General features: G+C 57.6%; 1 protein-coding gene across 7 annotated transcripts in view; it reads right to left on the reverse strand.

Moving 5' to 3' along the window:
• TLN1 (talin 1) overlaps positions 1 to 23,363 on the reverse strand; it is a 192,949-nt gene that overhangs the window by 67,072 nt on the left and 102,514 nt on the right. For all 7 annotated transcript variants that reach the window (XM_050943517.1, XM_050943519.1, XM_050943518.1 and 4 more), the window contains 20 exons: positions 22,999 to 23,112; positions 22,352 to 22,460; positions 21,655 to 21,863; positions 21,456 to 21,554; positions 19,576 to 19,743; positions 18,670 to 18,964; positions 18,070 to 18,236; positions 16,663 to 16,791; positions 16,041 to 16,154; positions 14,201 to 14,314; positions 13,814 to 13,948; positions 13,572 to 13,700; positions 13,247 to 13,349; positions 12,640 to 12,848; positions 12,022 to 12,141; positions 11,239 to 11,436; positions 9,778 to 9,917; positions 2,582 to 2,675; positions 1,898 to 1,987; positions 659 to 781 (listed from right to left, as the gene is read on the reverse strand). In XM_050943517.1, coding sequence (XP_050799474.1) covers positions 659 to 781; positions 1,898 to 1,987; positions 2,582 to 2,675; positions 9,778 to 9,917; positions 11,239 to 11,436; positions 12,022 to 12,141; positions 12,640 to 12,848; positions 13,247 to 13,349; positions 13,572 to 13,700; positions 13,814 to 13,948; positions 14,201 to 14,314; positions 16,041 to 16,154; positions 16,663 to 16,791; positions 18,070 to 18,236; positions 18,670 to 18,964; positions 19,576 to 19,743; positions 21,456 to 21,554; positions 21,655 to 21,863; positions 22,352 to 22,460; positions 22,999 to 23,112 — 2,859 coding nt within the window. The remainder of the gene's footprint in view (positions 1 to 658; positions 782 to 1,897; positions 1,988 to 2,581; positions 2,676 to 9,777; positions 9,918 to 11,238; positions 11,437 to 12,021; positions 12,142 to 12,639; positions 12,849 to 13,246; positions 13,350 to 13,571; positions 13,701 to 13,813; positions 13,949 to 14,200; positions 14,315 to 16,040; positions 16,155 to 16,662; positions 16,792 to 18,069; positions 18,237 to 18,669; positions 18,965 to 19,575; positions 19,744 to 21,455; positions 21,555 to 21,654; positions 21,864 to 22,351; positions 22,461 to 22,998; positions 23,113 to 23,363) is intronic.

Here is a 23,363-nt window from a genome sequence, read left to right on the forward strand (position 1 = left end):
GCGCAGGGAGGGGCTCTGGAGGATGGCGCAGAAGGGAGGGGTGGGGGATGAGGCAGCAGGAGGAGGAGCTCTAGGGGGTGAGGCAGTGCAGGGAGGGGCTCTGGGGCAGTGCAGAGGGGAGGGGTGGGGGGCAAGAGTGCAGGGAGGGGCTCTGGGGCAGCGCAGAGGGGAGGGGTGGGGGGCGAGACAGTGCAGGGAGGGATTCCGGGGGGCGAGGCAGTGCAGGGAGGGGCTCTGGGGGATGGCGCAGAGGGGAGGGGTGGGGGGTGAGGCAGTGCAGGGAGGGGCTCTGGGGCGGCGCTCAGGGGACAGGTTTAAAATAAATATAACAGGAAATATACCAATCCCCTAGAACTGGAAGGGACCCTGAAGGGTCATTGAGTCCAGCCCCGGCCTTCATTAGCAGGACCAAGTGCTGAGTTTGTCCCAGATCCCTAAGTGGCCCCTCAAGGGCTGAACTCACAACCCTGGGTTTAGCAGGCCAATGCTCAAACCCCTGAGCCATGCCTCCCGCCCAGTACATTATATTATATATACTGGCAGTGCAGGGAAGGGCTCTGGGGCACGCAGTGGCAGTGCAGGGACAGGGTCTCTGGCAGCCGGACCCAGGGCTATTGTGAGGGGCTCAGGCCGAAGGCTGGGCTGGGGTCTCTCTCACCTGAGCAGCCGCCTCTGTGAAGCCGCAGAGCGCCTTGGAGGCTGTGCTGATCGACTCCCCGAACTCGGGCAGTTTGCTGTTCTTGGCATGCTGGGATATTCCAGCCATGGCTTCGCCCAGGACCTGCAGGAGTGAGAGGTGTCCAGGGACAGAAACCCCCCCGAGCCCCCACAAGGGAGCAGGAGACGGCTCGGCGGGGTGGACGGAGAGACAGACAGACACGCTGCCTCCTGCTGTGTCAAAGATTTAGCCGCATCCCCACTGTCCAGCCTCTCAGCACCACCCACATTGGCTCCTGCAGCCTCCCTCCACTCACATTGCTCATACCATGGTCCTGAGTCCTGTTCTGGCTACCGCCCCGCCGGCTACCCACCTCAAGGACATCAAGTTGAGGCTTCCTCTCCTCCCCTTCCAAGCCCTTCACGGCTCAGCTAGCCCCACTCATCCGCTCTTGTGCCTGCCTGGCTGCTGTCCCACAAACCTCTCCACTGCTCTGGGAGGCCAGACCGTCTCCCCTCGTGCCCTGATGGGAACCAGCCTGCTCACGCGGGGCTGTGAAGGTCCAGGAGGAGAGCTAGGCCTTCAGCACAAAATTCTTGGCAGAGGTCCTATCGCTCCCTGCACTGCAGAGTGGGCAGGTACCAGGCACACTGCGGGCACTTCGCGGAACAGCAGGGACAAGATGCCCCGATAAGAGACGTGCAGTCCACCCAGAGGAAAATGTGTCCCTACCCGGAACTGAGCCAGGCCATGGGACCAGCAGCCCAGACCCTATGTTCAATGGGTGGAAGGGGTCCGGGCACCCAGGAGCACAGGGCATGGGAGGCCCCAGACACCGACAGAGACTGGCCTGAGGAGAACAGCAGAAAAGCCTGCCCTGCCTTGCGGCTGACCCAGGCCACGAAGGGCCAGAATCCTGGAGGGGTTGGTCTCTGCACAAGAGCCCGAGGCCCTGGAGCACTCCCTTGGGCAAGGCCCTAGAGAGAGATGGGCAGAGCCAGCATGCATGAAATGGCAGATGCATGGACATAGGGTGAGAGCAAGTCACTGCACCTGGCAGGCAGAAGAGAGTGGGAAACCCATTGGGAGCAACCAACATAAAGGGCCTTCCCAAATACCCACCATCCCCTCCAAGCCCCAGGCCCCCCTGCCCCGAATCACCTGTCTGCCCACCCACACCCCGATCCAGCTCTACCCACGCACCATGTTCCCCCTGTGCCTCCATGTCCCCAACCTCACCTTGGAGTTCTCCATGACGCTGTCCAGGCAGTTGAAGTAGGACATATCGTTGACAGCCTGGGTGGGGTTCTCCAGCAGCTCCCGTACCGTCTGCAGGGGGAGATGTCAGAGCAAGCAGCGGGGGGACAGAAACAGTGAAGCTGAAAGTCCCCCCTCATCCTCCATTCCTGACTGTTCAGAGCTCCAGCCAGGCCCCCCAAGTGTGATCACTAGTACAAGACTCAGGGATCCCATGCTCTGCACCACCCCCAGCTCTCCCAGCGTGTCCCTTGCCTCGGGCTGCCCCTCGCCGCCCCCAGTGTGTCCCATGCCTCGAGCGGCCTCCCAGCTCTCCCAGCGCGTCCCCTGCCTCGGGCTGCCGCCAGTGCATCCCCTGCCTCAGGCGGCCCCCTGCCACCCCCAGCTCTCCAGCATGTCCCCTGCCTCAGGCAGCCACCTTGCTCTCCCAGCGCGTTCCCTGCCTCAGGCTACCGACAGTGCATCCCTTGCCACGGGCGGCCCCCTGCCACCCCCAGCTCTCCCAGCACGTCCCCTGCCTCGGGCGACCCCCCAGCTCTCCCAGCGTGTCCCCTGCCTCGGGCAGTCACCTTGCTCTCCCAGTGCATCCCCTGCCTTGGGCGGTCCCCTGCCTCGGGCAGCCCCCCAGCTCTCCCAACATGTCCTCTGCCTCGGGCGGTCCCTCACCTCCAGCTCCCGCAAGGCGTTGTCACACTCCTTCTGGCCTGGAGCCTGCTGGGTGCACATTGTGATCAGCTGGTTAATGCTGTCGGTCACGGCTCTGCAAATACAAACAAAGGAGACACACTCAGGGGCCACCTCCACCACCATCAACCCAGCACCACCAGCAGGGAGCACTGCAAATTTCAGGGGCAGGAATCCTGCCTGTGAGGAGCTCCCAGCCTCTCGCAGCAGGAGGCACTGCAGCACCACAGTGAAGAGACTGGATCAGGATAAGCTCTGGGAAGCTCCAGACCTGACTGAGCCCCACAGATGTCAGGCCTGGCCTCGGCCTCACACAGAGGGGCCCACGCCTGAAAATCCTTCACTGTTTGTTAAGCTTTGCATTGTCCAGTCCCCAGCACCCAAGCACATCGCAGCCAGAACCTGTCTGCAGGAAACACGCCAGTTCCCTTTCTGCCAGTCACCTCACAGTAAAAGTCATCACCTTGTGAGCTGCTCTACGCAGAGCAAACTGGCTGTGGCCACATACGTCAGAGCAGACCTGGCTGAGGTGGGACTGCTCCATTGAACTCACATCTCTGGGACACAGGGTCAGGCATTTCAGAGCAGTGAATGTGTGCAAACCCAAAATGTTCTTCGTAAGCTCCCCCAACCAGCCCTCTATGTTGGAGATCTAGGGATACAGAGTCAGAGCAAAGTGGAGTTGAGCTTTTGGACTGGGCTTCGCTCCATGACCTTCACCTCACCCATGATCCAGAACAATGGGGTACTTTTCATTCTGCCAGATGGAAGCAAGGCTGCCCCCCCAACCGCATCGAGCCCACCAGCACAGGCCATCATCCACTTCCCACATCGTCAGCATTGGCCAGTCCTTCCCAAAGCTGGAGTAACCATCCCTACTGCGAGCACCAATTAAACCCTCACTGGATAAGCAAAATGGCCCAGCTGGATGCAATTCTCCGACTGCTAGAACACTGGGATCCCGCACGGCGTCTCTACCAAAGCAGCTTCACAAAACCATTGACAAGCTGCCACCAAGTCCCTCCTAGGAGGTTGTTACAAGACCCACACTCCCTGCCTGGGTGAGGAGTGTGCAGAACTCCTCAAGCAACATGAAGCAAGTGGCAATTCAGATATCCCCAAGCGTCTTTAGATGACGTGAACATTCCTAGCAGAGCAAGATGAGAGCAGGGCTCCATGGAATGGAACACATGATGTTCAGCTGCAAAGGACACCATGAGAGAGGCTGGCGCTGCTCAGAAGCCTCCAGCTAAGTGCCACCAGCCAGTCTCTCCAGAGAGCTGTGCTGCCCACCTGGCACACACTGCAGAGCCGGATAAGGACGGGAAGGCTGAAGGAGAGGTGAAGAAACAATGGCGGCAATACGAACAGCACTAATGCAAACTGAAGGAGATCCCCAGCCTTTCACCGCAGCAGAAAGCGAATGGGTGATCGAAAACAATGCGAACAGGCACATCTCTCCTGAACTCCTGGAGAACCTGGGAAAAGTCATGGCGAGCCAGCTTCACATCTAGAGTCAGTCAGCAGAACAAAATACCTGAAAACTGGAGCAGAGGAAAAGCAACAGCCTTGCCAACACCTGAGAAAGATCCCTGCCTTGCCACCACTTACTGCCCCCGCCTCTGCTAAGCTGCAGGTACAAATATCCTTCACAGAACTGCCCCTGCCCTCGCTACCCTGTGCACAGATCAAGCAGGTTTCAGATCAAATTGCAGTGCCGGTGATGAAGTGCTGGCACTCAGCATTGGCACTGAGAATAGCTTCCAGGCCCAGCAGAAGACAGGTGCGGTATTCCTAGATTTTCCTGCTGCCTAGGACAGGATCTGGCACACAAGCCTCCTGTGCAAACTGTCACTGGTCCTACAGAAGTGGGTTGTGTGACTGTGGGCCTGTTGCTGTGAGGCAGTCAGTTTCAAGATTCACTTGGACAAAAACACAGCTCCTGGGACTGACTGTCTGCAGTGTTTGGGTTTGTGTGTGTGTTTGGGGGTTACTTGCTGTGTGCTGAGCTTGTGTTTGTCAGTCTGTTTGGTTTGTTTGTTTGAGGGACCGTGTGCTGTAGCTGGCAGTTGGAGGTGGAGCTACTAGGAAGGTTTGAAAGCTAGAAGCCTCTGGTAATTGGCTGAGCCTTAACCAGTTGGCGGGGTATTCACTCAGGCCAGGGCTTTATAAAGCGCACAAGTGACCAGGGAGCTTAGCGAACAGGAGCTGCTAACAGGGAGTTTTGGAAGGGGAGTAGGAAGGGAGGGAGGGTCCCTTGTCGGTCTCATCTGTGACCCATTGGTCCCCTGAACCCATAACCCCTGAACCCATAACCTGAGCCACATCGAAAACCTTTCTGTTTACAGCAAAGAGGAGCGGACAGAGAGCTGTAGACGGGAATTTGAGAGTTTGACAGAGGGAGGCTTACAATGGTGAGGAGGACCCGCAACACCTGTGCCAGCACTGCTTCTGTCTCCTCCACCTGCGCCTGTAGCCAGACAGAGCACCAAAGCATGGATGCTTTTACCCAGATTCTGGTGTGGGCTTGCAAAGACTGTAATTTGCAATTTCCACTTACTGATATCCAGGCTGGGGGTGGCATCCAATGTGAAAGGTGCCTACTGGTGGAATCTCTCAGGCAGCAGGTGGGAGAGCTACAGGAGGAGGTGGCTAGGCTGAGGAACATCCTTATCCATGAGCAATTCCTGGACAGTATCCATGTGGAGACAGCTGACATAGCTGTCCCAGTTGACAGGACTACTGACACTCCAGTGGAAGAGGAGATGCCTCAGGGTGTATCTGACACACCAGTGGAGGAGGAGGCTCAAGGTGGACACAGCCAGCTGGTTACTTCTAGCAGCAGGCAGTGCTCCACCGCTGCTGCGAACCCTCCTGTTGTGGTAAAAGATAACCATTATGCTCTTCTTGATACAGGAGAGAAGAAATCACCCCCAACAGTTAAGGGGGTGAAGCCTCGTACCCCTAAGGCTGGGAGGTCTGCTGCCACCACTGATAAGAAACGTAGGGTAGTGGTGGTTGGAGACTCTCTGCTGAGGGGGACGGAGACACCCATCTGTCGCCCTGACCGTTCATCCTGGGAGATATGCTGCCTGCCAGGGGCCCGTATCCGAGATGTTACAGAGGCTTTGTCGAGGATTATCCGGCCTTCTGACTACTATCCCATGCTACTCATCCATGTGGGCACAAATGATACTGCGAGGTGTGACGCTGAGCAGATCAAGAGTGACTACAGGGCTCTGGGAGTACGGGTTAAGGAGTTTGGAGCGCAGGTGGTATGCCTGGCTGCGAAGATGGTGTCGCCAGGAGGGCTTTGGCTTCCTCGACCACGGGATGCTATTTGAGGAAGGACTGCTAGGAACAGATGGCGTTCACCTTTCGAAGAGGGGAAAGGCCTTATTTGCGCACAGACTGGCTAACCTAGTAAGGAGGGCTTTAAACTAGGTTCGACGGGGACAGGTGAGCAAAGCCCACAGGTAAGTGGGGAACAAGACCTGGGAGATGGGTTGGAAACAGGAGGGAGCACGGGCTATAATGGCAGAGAGGAAGGAGGGTGAGGGCAAAGCTGGGAGGCAAAATCAAACCAGTATCTTAGATGCCTTTATACAAATGCAAGAAGTATGGGTAATAAGCAGGAAGAACTGGAAGTGCTAATAAATAAATACAACTATGACATTATTGGCATTACTGAAACTTGGTGGGATAATACACACGACTGGAATGTTGGTGTGGATGGGTATAGTTTGCTCAGGAAGGATAGACAGGGGAAAAAGGGGGGAGGTGTTGCCTTATATATTAAAAATGTACACACTTGGACTGAGGTGGAGATGGACATAGGAGACGGAAGGGTGGAGAGTCTCTGGGTTAGGCTAAAAGGGGTAAAAAACACAGGTGATGTCATGCTGGGAGTCTACTACAAGCCACCTAATCAGGTGGAAGAGGTGGATGAGGCTTTTTTCAAACAACTAACAAAATCATCCAAAGCCCAAGATTTGGTGGTGATGGGGGACTTCAACTATCCAGATATATGTTGGGAAAATAACACCGCGGGGCACAGACTATCCAATAAGTTCCTGGACTGCATTGCAGACAACTTTTTATTTCAGAAAGTTGAAAAAGCTACTAGGGGGGAAGCTGTTCTAGACTTGATTTTAACAAATAGGGAGGAACTTGTTGAGAATTTGAAAGTAGAAGGAAGCTTGGGTGAAAGTGATCATGAAATCATAGAATTTGCAATTCTAAGGAAGGGTAGAAGGGAGTACAGCAGAACAGAGACAATGGATTTCAGGAAGGCGGATTTTGGTAAGCTCAGAGAGCTGATAGGCAAGATCCCATGGGAACTAAGACTGAGGGGAAAAACAACTGAGGAAAGTTGGCAGTTTTTCAAAGGGACGCTATTAAGGGCCCAAAAGCAAGTTATTCCGATGGTTAGGAAAGATAGAAAATGTGGCAAAAGACCACCTTGGCTTACCCTTGAGATCTTGCGTGACCTACAAAATAAAAAGGCGTCATATAAAAAATGGAAACTAGGTCAGATCACGAAGGATGAATATAGGCAAATAACACAGGAATGCAGAGGCAAGATTAGAAAAGCAAAGGCACAAAATGAACTCAAACTAGCTATGGGAATAAAGGGAAACAAGAAGACTTTTTATCAATACATTAGAAGCAAGAGGAAGACTAAGGACAGGGTAGGCCCACTGCTCAATGAGGAGGGGGTAACAGTAACGGGAGACTTGGAAATGGCAGAGATGCTTAATGACTTCTTTGTTTTGGTCTTCACTGAGAAGTCTGAAGGAATGTCTAGTATAGTGAATGCTTACGGGAAGAGGGTAGGTTTAGAAGAGAAAATAAGGAAAGAGCAAGTAAAAAATCACTTAGAAAAGTTAGATGCCTGCAAGTCACCAGGGCCTGATGAAATGCATCCTAGAATACTCAAGGAGTTAATGGAAGAGGTATCTGAGCCTCTAGCTATTATCTTTGGGAAATCATGGGAGACGGGGGAGATTCCAGAAGACTGGAAGGGGGCAAATATAGTGCCCATCTATAAAAAGGGAAATAAAAACAACCCAGGAAACTACAGACCAGTTAGTTTAACTTCTGTGCCAGGGAACATAATGGAGCAGGTAATCAAAGAAATCATCTGCAAACACTTGGAAGGTGGTAAGGTGATAGGGAATAGCCAGCACGGATTTGTAAAGAACAAATCGTGTCAAACTAATCTGATAGCGTTCTTTGATAGGATAACGAGCCTTGTGGATAAGGGAGAAGCGGTGGATGTGATATACCTAGACTTTAGTAAGGCATTTGATACGGTCTCGCATGATATTCTTATAGATAAACTAGGAAAGTACAATTTAGATGGGGCTACTATAAGGTGGGTGCATAACTGGCTGGATAACCGTACTCAGAGAGTAGTTGTTAATGGCTCCCAATCCTGCTGGAAAGGTATAACAAGTGGGGTTCCGCAGGTTCTGTTTTGGGACCGGTTCTGTTCAATATCTTCATCAACGATTTAGACGTTGGCATAGAAAGTACGCTTATTAAGTTTGCAGACGATACCAAACTGGGAGGGATTGCAACTGCTTTGGAGGACAGGGTCAAAATTCAAAATGATCTGGACAAGTTGGAGAAATGGTCTGAGGTAAACAGGATGAAGTTCAATAAAGATAAATGCAAAGTGCTCCACTTAGGAAGGAACAATCAGTTTCACACATACAGAATGGGAAGAGACTGTCTAGGAAGGAGTATGGCAGAAAGAGATCTAGGGGTCATAGTGGACCACAAGCTAAATATGAGTCAACAGTGTGATACTGTTGCAAAAAAAGCAAACGTGATTCTGGGATGCATTAACAGGTGTGTTGTAAACAAGACACGAGAAGTCATTCTTCCGCTTTACTCTGCGCTGGTTAGGACTCAACTGGAGTATTGTGTCCAGTTCTGGGCACCGCATTTCAAGAAAGATGTGGAGAAATTGGAGAGGGTCCAGAGAAGAGCAACAAGAATGATTAAAGGTCTTGAGAACATGACCTATGAAGGAAGGCTGAAGGAATTGGGTTTGTTTAGTTTGGAAAAGAGAAGACTGAGAGGGGACATGATAGCAGTTTTCAGGTATCTAAAAGGGTGTCATAAGGAGGAGGGAGAAAACTTGTTCACCTTAGCCTCCAATGATAGAACAAGAAGCAATGGGCTTAAACTGCAGCAAGGGAGATTTAGGTTGGACATTAGGAAAAAGTTCCTAACTGTCAGGGTGGTTAAACACTGGAATAAATTGCCTAGGGAAGTTGTGGAATCTCCATCTCTGGAGATATTTAAGAGTAGGTTAGATAAATATATATTAGGGATGGTCTAGACAGTATTTGGTCCTGCCATGAGGGCAGGGGACTGGACTCGATGACCTCTCGAGGTCCCTTCCAGTCCTAGAGTCTATGAGTCTATGAGTCCAACAATGGTCTGTCCTCAGGGCCCAGGTCTAGCACTGACCGTCCCACTTCAGTAACCGTCCCAGCACCACTCCCCAGCATTGTATTTACAGAGAACACAGCCGGCTGGCAGTGCCGGACAGGGACTGCACGCGCCTAGAAGTCCTAACCGCGAACATAAGAGATGGCCTAGGACTGTGGAAGAGGGAGACTTAACCTACTACCAACAAGATAGTTTCGAGCTGCTTCCAACTACACCAAAACAGCCAACAAACAGCTTCCTGGAGGGGGACAGGCTGGTCTATGACCCAGAGCCTGCGTATCTAGGTGTTACGATGGCCTGAACCACGATTGTCAAGGAAAACCTCACCAAGACCTCACTGAAAATAGAACAACCTGACGAGCAGCCAGTTGGGTCGATGTGGGAAGCCCAAGTGCAGACCCTGCCTTGTGCTGTCCTGGAGCAGAGTCCTGCTCCCCGCCGTGCCACTACCAGACACACTGATGAATGAAGCCAGCAGACTGCAGCTGTGAGCAAGGGCTGCCTGGTCTCTCGTGGCCTTGTACAATGCCCTTCTCCCAGTGATTCAACTGCTAAGACAGATTATCTGACTGTCTATGTAGATGCAAATGCAATATATACACACATGGCGCCTGACTGCCCAGCCAGAGGGCCCTGGCATTGCGGGCACTCGCCCGTCTCCCTCCCTATGGGGCCGGACAGCAGGGCACCAGACTGTGAACAGCATCTCCTACCGTGCAGCAGCTGCCAGCTGGTTCTTGAGGTTGGGGGCAGCGGGGTCTGCGGAGAGCGCCTTAGCGGCCAGGAGCAACTTGCTGGAGGACATAGAGATGCTCTTCAAGTTCGACACCACCTGTGCTTGGGCCTCCTTGTTCTGCAACCAGTCAAGAGACCCACCAGTCACCCCTGCAGGTCACTCAGAGCCAGCCCTGCTCAGCCACACCTCCTGCCCCTGCCTACACCCCCAGCAGCCCCTGCCAGTCTCAACCCAATTCAATCAGAACTTGCCAGTGCCCTCTCTCGCCAGACAGCCAACCCCTTCCCAACTCCGCAAACAGTCCAACTGCCAGCTGAGCTAACCCACCAGTCACACTGCCGTCCGGCCCAGGCATTGCATCAGCCTCTCACACCAACCCCCCAGCCATCCCACCGACGGCCAAACGGCTCTTTAGCCAGCCACTGCATCAGCCCCCTCAGCCAGCCCCCCCCCCCCCAGCCAGCCACTGCATCAGCCCCCCCAGCCAGCCACTGCATCAGCCTCTCACACCAACCCCCAAGCCATCCCACCTACGGCCAAATGGCTCTTTAGCCAGCCACTGCATCAGCCCCCCCGCCAGCCACTGCATCAGCCCCCCACCCCAACCCCTGCATCAGCCCCCTCAGCCAGCCCCCCCCCCCCCAGCCAGCCACTGCATCAGCCCCCCCGCCATCCACTGCATCAGCCTCTCACACCAACCCCCAAGCCATCCCACCTACGGCCAAATGGCTCTTTAGCCAGCCACTGCATCAGCCCCCCCAGCCAGCCACTGCATCAGCCCCCCCAGCCAGCCCCCCAGCCAGCCACTGCATCAGCCACCCACGCCAATCCCCCACCCAGCCACTGCATCAGCCCCCTCAGCCAGCCACTGCATCAGCCACCCATGCCAATCCCCTAGTCAGCCATTGCGTCAGCCCCCCCTGCCAGCCACTGCATCAGCCACCCATGCCAATCCCCCAGCCAGCCACTGCATCAGCCACCCACACCAACTCCCTCGCCAGCCAAAAACTGTATCAGCTGCTCACACCAACCCCCTACCCAGCTAGCCACCTATGCCAAACCACCAGCCATCCCACCTACCTGCCAAATGACTCTTCAGTCACCTGGCCCAGACACTGGATAGCCAGCTAATCTCCCAGCCATCCACTGCACCAACCAACCACACCAACCCCCCAGCCATCCCACCTATCTGCCAAAAACTCTTCAGCCATCCAGCCCAGGCACTGACTAGCCAGCCAACCACCCCTGGCCACTGTAACGGCCGTTCACACGCCAGCCATCCACTGCCAATTTGCACAGCCAGCCAGCTGCTCGTCCCAGCACCCAGCCCGCCCCAGCCAGACACCTACTGTACCAATCGCTCCCGCAATCCCCCTGCCAACCAACCCACCCATTAGACTCTCCCTGGGCCGGTCAGCAGCAAGGCGCCTGCTCTTACCGGGGACTGGCCAGCCATCTCCACGCCGGCTTCCAGGAACTCATTGAAGTCCTGCCCGAATTTGCCAGAGGACTTGGCCAGGTCCTGGGGGGTGCCCCGGGAGGCCTGCACCAACTCGTTGGCAGACTGGTTCAGCCCAGCTGCTGCCTGGTTCAGCTGGCTCTGTGCCTCCTGGAAGCTCTTGGTGCTGGGTGGGAGCTGGGAGCAGAGACAGAGGGAGGTTGGGGGGGACACACAGAAGGGGGGAGGTCACAGCCACAGGTGTGCAAGCCCTGCTCCCCCTGGGAAGTGCAGGGAGCCCTAGAGATGGGGCACATGTCGATTCCAATAGCACAGAGACAGACAGCCAGTGCCCACGCGCTGCCACCGCCTGGCGTGCCAGGAGCATGTAGCTGTACTGGCAAAGCAGCCTTGCCGCTCAGATGACTGAGCAGTGCCTGGCCAGAGGTGGACTCAGCAGGGCACGTTGCTCCTAGTTCAGGGAGCTTTCCACTGAACTCATCCCCTGAAACGTGGCCCAGGGCAGAGTTAGCTGGTGCGAGGGGCCCCACCCCACAGGACCTGGGCTGGGCACTTGTTCACAGCACCGAGAAGCTTGCGGTCTAGTGTCGCTGTGGAGGGGAAGTGGGGCTGAACCGAGGGGAACGTGTGTCAGAGTGAGCAGCCGGCTCCCCCCGTGGGGTGGGGGGCCCCTCCTGGAGAGGGCTGCAAGGAAGGATCATGCTCCAGCCCCATGGCAGAAGGGATGCAAGGAGCATCTCCAGCTCATCTGGCTGCACTCACCGACTCGGCCAGCAGCTTCTTGCTGGCCTCGCTCACGGTGCGAATGGCGGCGTCCACGTCCCGCTGCCCAGGGAGGCAGTTCACGCAGCGGTTCAGGGCCTGAGACACGGCCTTGGCCACCTGCCGGGAGACAGAAACAGTCAATTGCACGCGCACATGCCTGCTCCTCCCTGGAACCCCCTTCTCCACAGACCTGTCCCTCGAGGGTAAATGATGGACACCTTCCCTCAGTCCCACTGCTGGGGTCAGGGGACACCCTCAAGCCCACCAGTGCCTGGGGATTGGGGCTGGAGGGGGCTGCTGGCTCTCAGGGTGGCTGGGCTGGGGGTTGCTGGGGGCCCCGCAATCACCTGGGCCAGGCACTGCTGCCTCTCAGGGTCGCCTGGCTTGTGGGGATGCTGGGGACCCCGCACGCACCTGGGCCAGGCACTGCTGCCTCTCAGGGTCGCCTGGCTTGTGGGGATGCTGGGGGCCCTGCACTCACCTGGGCCAGGCACTGCTGGCTCTTGGGATCACCTGGCTTGGGGGGATGCTGGGGGCCCTGCACTCACCTGGGCCAGGCGCTGCTGGCTCTTGGGATCACCTGGCTTGTGGGGATGCTGGGGGCCCTGCACTCACCTGGGCCAGGCGCTGCTGGCTCTCGAGGTCACCTGGCTTGCCCACGCCCTTGCGCGCCTCCTCGATGAGGTTTCCGGCTTTATCCATGACGTCGCCAGCGCACTCCAGCATGGCACTCTGCACCTGGGGGTCGGACGTGTTGGCTGCGACGCCGCGGGCAGCCTGGCTGAGTGAGCGCAGGGCCTGGGCCACATCCCGGGCAGCAATCCCTGGGAGAGACGCAAGGCGTTGACCAAGCGTGCAGAGAGCCTCCCTGACCCACAGCCACACAGACATCAGGGGACCCCCTCCCCTGCTCAGACATCCCTTCCCATTTCCAGGCCATGGGGCCAGCCACCCTTCCATCCAGGCCATGGGGCCGGCCCCTCCACCCCCATTTCTTCCATCCAGGTTGGGGGGCTGGATAGTATTCCTGCCCACAAGCACTGGTCCCAGCTGTTACGTTTACCTTCCTGCTGTCACCCTACGCTGCCACCCCCAGCGTGAGCCATGGGGGGCACATGTGCACAGCACCCATCAGCGGGGCAGGGCTGTACAGGGCCACGAACACAAGGCAGGCCTGGGTCTGCTCACCTGCCCCCAGGCTTGGAGGGCTCTGCCCTGGTACCTGTATAGTTCTCATTGCCCTGGGCCACCTCCCCCAGCAGCTGGGCGATGGCGGAGCTGACGGCCTTCGTGCTGTTCCCCAGGTCCTGGGCGCACTTCTCCATCTGGGGGCAACCAGAGAGGGTTCACCCATCACACCACAGGTCACCCCACATCCTCACCCCAGACCCTTACTCCTACTCCTTAAGCCAACCCCCACGCACCCACCCTCCTACTCCCCTCCTCACCTCAACTGCCCATCAATCCCACCACCATCTCACAGCCCACCTGCCATCCCTCCTCCTGCCTGGCCACCCATGCACCCATCTACCTCCTGGGGCCCTTACCGTCTCCCCCGGCAGGGGCTTGAGCTTTCCGTCTCTGGCAGCAGCCTTGGCTTCCTGCAGGTCTTGTTCCAAGCTCTGCACCATGCTGAGCGCCGAGTCTATCTCCAGGGGCCCACAGGTCTCCTGAGCCTGCAGCAGGAGAAAGGAACTGAGCCACATGAGCAGCAAACTCTGCTCCTGACATCTGTACTCTCCTTTCGTGGTTAGCGCCCTCAGGGGCAGGCCAGGGAGGTGCCGCTTACCTTCTGGGCAGCTGTCCGGAGCTCGGCGAGGGCTGCGGCCAGGTTCTTGGCACACTGGCTGAGCTGCATGGCAGAGGCCTGGTCCATGATGGTGGGGACAGTGGCTTTGGCTGCAGCTACCATCTTCCCACCAGGCTGTGGGGTGGAAAGGATAAGCCATGAGAACAGGACAGGAGGCAGCACTCCCATCCCATGCCCAGCAGAGCCCCCGCACTCTGGAGAGGCAGGCAGGGACAGAATCCACATGTGCTAAGCAGACAGAGCCACTCAGCTTGCCACCAGGGTCAGGAGAGCAGAGGGTGAGGGCAGCCTGCGGCAGAGACCAGGTGAGGGGAGTGCTAGGGCGCAGGTCTCCATGCCAGCTGCAGGGGGGAGCCCGGTTGGTACCTGCAGGAAGTTCTGGCTGGCCGCGATGAGCGCGAGCTGAGCACTGGGGCTATCTGGCTGGGACTGGCTTCCTCGCACACCCTGTACCAGCATCGGGATCTGATCCGCAACCACCTGCAACCAGATAGGAGAGTGAATCAGTGGGGAGCCCAGAGTGGGCAGCGGGGCAGGGAGAGAGGGGGGACATGAGTGAAACACACCCCAGGGCCAGGGAGTGGGCCCTACGACAGGCTTGGGGGCAGAGCTCGGCTCCCTGCGCTCCTGCCCAGGACAGGCCATACAGAAGGGTGAGCTGTTGCAGAGCTGGGAGAGACTGTGCGGAGAGCAGAGTCGGACTCCCATTCCCTTTCCCCGCCAGGAGAGGCCACTGCGAGAGCAGGGACTCAGAACTGACGGCCAGGAAGGGACCAGTAGATCTCCATGTCCAGTGGTCCCCAACCTTTTCGTGTGGGTGGCAGTGGAGCATCCGCTGAAATGCTGCAGAAATTCGGGGGCAAAGCCTCTCGATGACGCCGCTTGTCAGGTTTGTCAGGTTTGTTTAGCAAGACCTGTTCTCCACAAACCCAAGCTGGCTGATATTAATTATGTTCCTGCCATTCAATTCTTTATCAATTGACTCCCTTATCACTTTCCCACCATTTTGCCCAGGACTGAGGTCAGACTAACCAGCTGATAGCTATCTGGATCATCTCACTTGACTAGAGCTCTGAAATTTCCCCAGTATTCCAAGGTTTATTACAATCAAATCAGCAAGGTCAGAGATCTCCTCGGCCAACTCTTCTAGGACACTTGGGTGCACGTTATCTGAGCCTGCTGATTTCAGCAGGTTCTTCCCTGGTGGATGTCATCAAACATCCTCCTTGCTTTCCAATCCTTTAATAACTACTTCCTCATCCTTGTGTGATACACGTGCATTGGCCTGCTTCTTACCAGATACAGAACATGTCTCCCTCTTCTGCATCATTCACTATTTCACCATCTCCATTTACTAATGGGCCTATGCTACTGCCAGGCTTTATTTTGCTTCTGATACTTGAAACATCTTTCTTACTGTCAGCCCCGCCACCCATGGATTTCTCCCTTGCTTTAGCTTCCCTCATCAATGTTGTGCACTTTACAACTTCCTGTTTATACTGATTGCTATCTCTTTTCTTCCAGTTGTTAATATATACGTATTATTTCTAGTTGCTGCCTTCACTTGCCCCCTTAACCAGGACAGTCTTTTAACCCAAGTTGTCTTATTTCATGATCAGGGAATTGTGGCTTTTTAGTTATCTAATAATGCCTCCCAGCTGACCAGCAAGAGGGTGCTCTGTGAGCAGGGTCCTTCCCCCTCCCTGCCAACCTGGGAGACGGCATTCTCAGAGCAGGAATACCCCCCACAACCCTGGAGAAGGGGGAACGCCAAGAGCAGGTACCCCCCCAATCCCTCCAAACTGGGAGAGGTTGCTCCCATCTCCCTGCCAACCTCAGAAAGGTCACTCAGAGTGGGGATCCTCGCCCACATTGGGAGAGGCCACTCCCACCCACCCCCACATGGGAGAAGCTGCCCTGGGACCCCTAAGCACCCCAGGCTTGGGCTGCAGGACTAAGATCCTGGCACCGCAGGCTACTTCCCACAGTCAGCAGTGAAAAGCTTTCCATGGGGCACTGCAGCTCCCCATCCCCCCCAGGGCTTCTCCCGTGCCCAGCTCTGACGCCAGGTGGAGCCTGGGCTCAGTGTGTGCCAGTGTCTGGCGGGTGCAGAGCAGCAGCCAGGGGACGGGCTGGGTGGGGTGACCCTGCACTGCAACTGCTGGGATGGGGAAGCCCAGGGGGTCGGGGACACCCTGCTCCTTACCTTGCAGCTTTGCACCAGCTGTTGCTGTGCAGCCGGATTCTTGTTGGAGGCGGCGGCGTGCTGTGCAGCGGCGATGGTCTGCGTGGCGGAGGCTGCAGCCTGCTTGGCCGTGTGCTGGCAGGGAGGAAGCGGCAGGTGCGTCAGAGCTGCCTGGTGCCCAGGCTGCAGGGCCCAGGGCTCCCTCCTGCAGTTGGCCTGGGGCTCTCGCCTGACACTGGGGAGCAGGAACCGCACGGTGCAGCTCGGGGGGCCTGGCCAGCACAGACCCCGCACTCTGGGGACGCCACACCCCAGCCAGCTGTGGGTGAGACACAGACACCAGCAGAGCAGCGTATCCACAGAGCCACCCCAGCCCTCTGGGCAGGGAGCCAAGAACCCATCCCAGTGTGGGGTGGGGCAGAGGGGTCTCTGTGGGGTGCGTCGAGAGAAGGTGACTCTGTGCTCCAGAAAGCTAGGGGGTCCCAGACGCCAGAAGTCCCTGCCCCTGCTCCTTTCGCAGCCCCTCAACCTCCTGATCCTTCCACGCAGAACCCCCCCAACTTACAGGCTCACTCATCACCTGACCCTTCTGCCACAATCCCCCTCCCCTCCCTGCCCCTGACAGCGCCCCCAGGCAGCTCACCTCCAACTTGTGCATAAGCTTTTTCTTGATGGCATTCTGAGCTGCAGCATTGGTCGCTATGCGGAGACCCTCAGCCGCTTCCCGGAGCCGCTGCTGCTGCTCCTCGCTGTCTGGGTGGGCTGCAGCCCCCTGAGCAGAGCAGGAAAACCTATCAAGCCAGATGCCTCCCAGACTGCACCCAGCAATCTCCCCCACCCTGACAGCAGCTGCTGTATCTCACCCTTAGCACCAGAGTCCCCCCAAGCTTGGTTCACTACAGTACGAGAGCAGGGGTCTGCAATCTGAGCCCTGGAAGAGCATGATGCTTCTCTTAAAGAGGTCAGTAGTGAAAGAAGTAACAGCACTGCTATTCAAATGCCATTATTAGGTTTCAGAGTCAACAGCCCTATTGAGATGCACGGAACCAGTGCTCAGAGCCTGGCACACAGAACCTCATGGACTGAGAAACAAGAATGAGCTCCTGCCTGAGGGTAACGGAGGGCTGCAATTTTACAGCCTTGGGACCCCCTCCATGGTACAGCCGACAAAGAGAATACCTGTATATGTTTATATGAAATACTGACATGTAAGTACGCCCCAAAATACCCTTGACAGTTGTCAAGTGAGGTCTAATACAACAGAAGTGAAGTGAAGTGTGACAATTTAAAGGCAAGTTAAGAATAAGTTCAAACGCATTTCAGTTCGAACTGGTCTTTACAAGTGTTTTAAAATTTAAAAAATGCTCTGTATATTAATAGTTATTAATATGGTATTTATGCAAATATTAATTAAAATAATACTTAATGTTAAATAGGCAATAAAAGGTAAAAATGTAATTATATTAGCAAAAACAAATGTAGTAAAAAGTAAATTTAATGGTAATTAATTAAAGTAAGTTATAATTAATTATATGCTAATTTTAGATTAGGCACATCCATCTGCCATCAAAGCAATGTTAAAAAATTTCGACCCAGTCTCATTTAGGGGCTGATCCCCAGTAAACACATCACTTCATCTTAAAATGTGAGTATGAGGTTACACTGAGGCCTGCCTGCTTCTTAACAGAAAACAGCTTTGAACTTCGTCACTCACAGCCGCCCCCCCCAATGCCTGTAACAGCCCCAAACGCTCAAACCTTGAAACATTCAGTTTAGTTTAATTTTAAATGACAAATTACAAGGCGCTCAGACCTGCACAGAACAGGTCCTGGTGTAGTCGCCTCTCTGCCCTATATGCTGAATGCCTGACAGGGCCTGCCCTGCCCTCCCCAGGCTGCGCCAGGCCTGCACTCAGCCGGAGAGCCGCAGCTCTGCTCTCTGCTTGTCCTGGCACCAGGTTGGGGCTGTCTGCCCTGCACAGACCAGGAGCCACACTGGATTTCCAAAGGAAGCTCGAATCCAGCCCCGCCCTGCCCCGAGTGTCACAGACCTTCGCTGCCTCCACCATCTTGGCTGTGGCGTCAGCCAGCATCTTGGCAGCACTTAGCAGCTTGCGCGAGTTCTCCAGGTCCGTCTCCCCCTCGGCGTCAGCTTTGATGGCATTTACGAGGTCAGAGGTTGCCTGAGCCAGAATACGAGCCTGGCGCACCATTTCCCCTGGGGACCAAAGGAAGAGCTGCCTTTCAGCGAGCCCTGGACATCACCCACCTGCACACCACATAGGACTGCAGAGGGGTCAGCTGGCACCCCCCCTCCCCGAGGCAGGGTCAACCGGTGCCCCCACCCTGTCCTGAGATCGTGGCAGAGTCAGTTGGCACCGCCCCCTGCAACCCTCGCAGCAGGGCCAGCTAGCACCCCCCACCTGCACCCTCACATGTCCCTGCTGGCGCCAGCCTGCACCCTACTCCTGCAGGCCTGGCAGAGACGGACCCTTCACCTTGTGAGATCACAGCATGGAGCAGGCTCTCTGCCAGCAGCCCATGCACAGCCACAGCAGGCCACCATCCTGGGAGATGCTCTTACCCTGTGATGGCTTCTCCGACACCCCCCAGCCCTCCCCCCCATGGTGCTCCGGGCTCCCTCCCCTCACCCGCGTCGCCCATGGAGCTGAAGATATTCTCGGTGACGTTGAGGATGGTGTCGGTGGCCTGGTCGTAGCGCCCGATAGGCTGCCCGCCGGTGGCGTGCTGCTTGATGTGCTGCAGCAGGTCGTTCAGGGCCTGCGTCACTGCTGTGGCTGCCACTCCCACCTGCTTCAGCAGCTGGTCATCGTTGGTGGCTGCCTGGGAGGCCTCCACGCAGCCTTCCGCTGACTTCGCCACCAGCTTGCCAGCCTCAATCAGCTGCTCCTGGCACACAGGGGAGCTGATTGTGGGAGCCACCACCTGCAGAAGAAGGGGGAGACCTGTTACTGACCCCGGGCCTGCGTCTGCCAGCACTGCAGCACAAACAGGGTTAATACTGCCCTGCCCTGGGTCTGGCACTGCAGCGCAGAGAGGGTTAACGATGCCCCCACCGGTCCAGCAGCGCGGTGCAGAGAGGGTTAATGCTCCCCCCACCCACTGCAGCACAGAGGGTTAATGCCCCTGGCCCCGAGGGGGTCCATTCAGTAAAGGCTTGGGACACAGGGACAGGTACAGACACAACAAAGGCCACGGGGCAGGGAGCTCTGCCAGCCCTGCAAACCCAGGGCCAGCAGACAGAGCAGGAGCTCAGTGCTTCAGCCCCAGGTCCCCTCCCTCCCACGAACGCGGGGCAGCAGAAGGGGTTGGGAGGTACCCAGGGCCCAGCCGTTGGAGCGAGCAGCTGGCGGACACCAGGATCTGGCCCTGGGCTGTCCCAGCTGGGCTTTCTGCGCAGCCCTGCAGAGCGTGGAGCGGTCGCCATTCGCCCTGTGCCGGCTCTGCAGCGCTGAACCGAGGGTGCTGGGCACGGCACAGGGGAGGTGTGCGGGCAGGGACGGGTTAAGCCACCTGGCTCTTGAGCCAGCTCTTACCTTGGTGCAGGCCACCAGCTGGGAGGTGGACAGGGCGCACTGCGTGGCAGCCGCAATCACCTGGGTCTGCAGTGCCGAGTCCTCTGTCTTCTGGGCCACATTCTTGGCTTTCAGGACCAGTGCAGCGGCTGCACTGGCTACTGCCTTAGCCAGCTGCATGAGCATGTCCTGGGGGGAGGCAGAGGGTCAGTGCAGGTCCCGGGGCATGGAGCTGCAGGCCAGCTGGCAGGACCACCCAGAACCTTGTGAAATATTCAACAGGGAAACAGGAGCTTGTTGGAGCGTCTCATGTAACCAGCCCTGGGGAGGGCTCAGAGCCAGCAACGCCTGCAGGCAACAACGGGCACTGCCCGCTGCGGGCCACAGCCAGTACTGAGATCGCACACACCACAGCCTCCAAGCAAGTGTTGCCACACAATGGGCACATCAGGGGTAACGTCACCACCAGCCACACTGCCGGCAGCCGCCTGCCCCTCAGCAGAACCACGGCTCTGACAGCACCCAACAGACACGCTGCAATCGACAAGCCACGTCCCCCCCCAGAGCGCTCCGCATGTGGCACATGGCAGCCTGCAGGCACAGGCCATGAGGCACTGTCCTTGCACACATGGCCAGCCACACCACACTGCATACTGCCCTGGCAGTCAGTCAGCTCCCTCACCCAGGGCCCCTGCTACAGACAGCTCCGGCCCCAAGGCCTTACTTCCCTTGCTCCTCAATCTGCTGCAATCAGAGGCCGCTTTCCCCTGACCCACCACCAGTTCCAGCCACAATCACAAGCCAGGAGAAGACATGCCCCAAGCTCATTAGTTCCCAGCCCCAGTCACACCCGGATTAACTGCCCAGCAGCAGCGACCCCGAGAGGAGAGTGCGGGAGGCAGGAAGTAGATACACTCGGGTCTGGCTGCTGAGTGGCAGAGCCTGGCAGATGGAGGTCAGGCTGGGGCTCGGACTCTGCTCCCCTGGGCGTCTGTCTGAACAGCTACATGCCAGTCACTGCACCTGACCCAGCCCCTCAGCCTGCAGCACAGACAAGAGCCTCAGGCCTAGAACGGGAAGTCCTGCGAGCGGCTCAGACAGGCCCGTCCTGTCCCATCACTCTCAGCCCCTTGCTCCCTGCTGTGCCTCTCTTCAGCGCTTCCCTTCATGGACTCCTGCAGCCTTCTCCTTCCTCCCAGCACCTCTCACCTCCTTCCCTTGCCTGAGCTCCATCTCCGCCCCACGCTCTGCACCAGCCCCTCCCCAAGCCCCACTGGCCCGGTGCCCCTGAGAGCACTAAACATCTGGGCGGCCCCCAGGCCAGCTTGAGCCCAGCCAGGAGGGCTCTGCTGGCTCAGGAACAGCCAGTGCTGGGGGAAGGGGGGGTCCACTGGAGCAGAGGGGACTGGGGGGGAACAGTGATAGAGATTTGGGGGCGCAGGGCAGAGCTGTGAGTGGTCACTGGAGCAGGGTGACCTGAGTGCATGAACTTCCGAGATACAGGTACAGGAAGAGCAGATTTTGACAAGTTCCCTTCCCAAAGAACCCAGCTGATTGTGTTCCCGGGAGGAGGGCTGGGAGCCCCTGCGCTCCCCCCCTTTACCGTCTTTGGCTCTGAGGTGGGCAGGGTCCGAGCGCGGCGGCACTCTGGGATCTGCACGGGAATCCACAAGAGAAGAAGCGTTACTCCATGGAGGCTCTGGCTGGGGGCAGGAGCGGCCCTGCTCCCCGTGTCTGGCACAGCAGTCATCCACAGGGCCCAGGCTGGGGCAGCCCACACCGCTTGCCCCAGCCTCCATGCTGGGAGAAGGGACCCGCAGGTCAATCCTGGGAAAAGGACCTGTTCCCATTAGCAGCCAACCACCCCGCCCCGCCCCTCCCCTGGCCAGGGCTGCGCTCACCTGGAACCGAGGATCGGTGTCACTTTCTCCAATCTGCTGCAGCAGCTCCCCACTTGTCTGGCCCACGGAGCCGGCCGCCTGCAGCAGGTTCTGTCGCGGCTGCAGGGAAGCAGGGCAAACACATGATCAGGCCTCGGAGCCCCATCCCGTCGCCCCCTCTGTTCCTCTTTCCCCCTTTCCTCCCCTGCCCCACACTCACCTCGACACTGGCTGGCTGTGCCGTTTTCAGCAGGTCTGAGACGGCGCTTGCCAGATTCTTGGCAGCCTGCAGGAGCTGTCGCCCATTCCCTCCTTCATCCTCCATGAGGGCAGCCAGCAGCTTCACGCCCTTGGACATCTCGGTCAGGTTGGAGGAGATGGTGGTGACGGCACAGCCCACGGCTGTGTAATCTGTGTCAGCCGGGTCCCCTGCACAGGGAGAAGGCAGGAGTAGTGGGAGCAGCAAGTAGCCCCCATAGCCCAAGGAGACAGGGGAGCGCCAAGCCTGACCCCTCTCAGTGACTGCCTGGCCTGACTCCCCTGCCTGTCCTGGAGCCTGGGGGCACAGCCCAGGCCTGACATGCAGCTGGCATGTGGCTGGGGGTGCACTGGGCTGGGACACTGGTGCCACGGTGGGAACTGTGCGATACAGTCACATTTAGAGGGAGAGCAGCAAGGCAGAGTGGGGGCGAGGCAGGGGGACCCAAAAGGGGCACGGGGCAGGGCAGGGCGGGGGCAGAGTGGCTAGGATTTCTGCTGCGTGGGGGCAATGTCTGGGGTCCAGCCAGCACTGGGCCTTGCTGGGGGAAGGGGCAGACAGTCTCTACCCCAGGGTCCAATCTTGGGTCCCATCAGATGCAGAGGTCCGAGCACTGGGCAGGGGCAGGGCGCCCCTGCAGCCCAGCCCCAGGACACACCTGCAGTCAGGTTCACCACAGAGGCAGTGCTGGCAGTGATGGCGTCCACCTGCGAATGGATCTCGTGCTTCGACTCGTCCATCTTGTTCTTGCGCCAGGCTTTGGAAGCCTGAAAGAGCGAGAGCAGAGTCAGCCCAGGGAGAGCAGAGTCAGCCCCATCTGAGAGCAGGAGGGGGGAAACCCGCCCCCGGGGCAGCTGGTGCCCCCTCGGCAGCTGGTGCCCCCTCGGCCCCTCCCTGAGCTCAAAAAATAACTAGGTAAGTTCATGGAGGGTAGGTCCATCAATGGCTATTAGCCAGGATGGGCAGGGATGGTGTCCCTGGCCTCTGTTTGCCAGAAGCTGGGAATGGGTGACGGGATGGATCACTTGATGGTTACCTGTTCTGTTCATTCCCTCTGGGGCATTTGGCATTGGCCCCTGTCGGCAGACAGGATACTGGGCTAGATGGACCATTGGTTTGACCCAGTCTGGCCATTCTGACGTTTGGGATCTAGGGCCCCCAGATCTGCCCCTCATGGGACAGAACTCCTCAGGGCAAAGTCACTCCCAGAGACCTGGCCCCCTCATCCTCCCCAGCAACTCCACACCCTTCCCAGCACGGCCCCCTCGCCAGTCTTGGGAAGAGAGGGGGTATCCAAACACTCACGGCGTCCTGTCCAAGGGGCGGCAGCGTCTCAAAGTCGTCCAGGGTGGCCTGTGCTGCATGCACAGCCTGCATGCTCGAGTTGATGGTGCCAGTCAGGGCCTGCTGGGCCGAGGTCTGCAACACATGAGGGGGAACTGGGCTAAGGGCCCTGCAGGGGCTTAGCACCCAGTCTGGTCCCTCCCCTGCCCAGCACTATGTGGGTGCTACGCTGACCCATGCAGAGGGGCAGGAAAGTGGTTGCCGATGCTGAGGTTTTGGGCACACAGAGAGGACACAGTCAGCATTGCATCCAATGCACGGCATGACAGCCACTCCACTGACAGGGAGGGAACATGGCCTGCCCAGAGTGCCCTCCCCCGCTCGGC

This window comes from Gopherus flavomarginatus, chromosome 3 (genome assembly GCF_025201925.1).
Source record: "Gopherus flavomarginatus isolate rGopFla2 chromosome 3, rGopFla2.mat.asm, whole genome shotgun sequence".
NCBI classification, from domain to species: domain Eukaryota; kingdom Metazoa; phylum Chordata; order Testudines; family Testudinidae; genus Gopherus; species Gopherus flavomarginatus.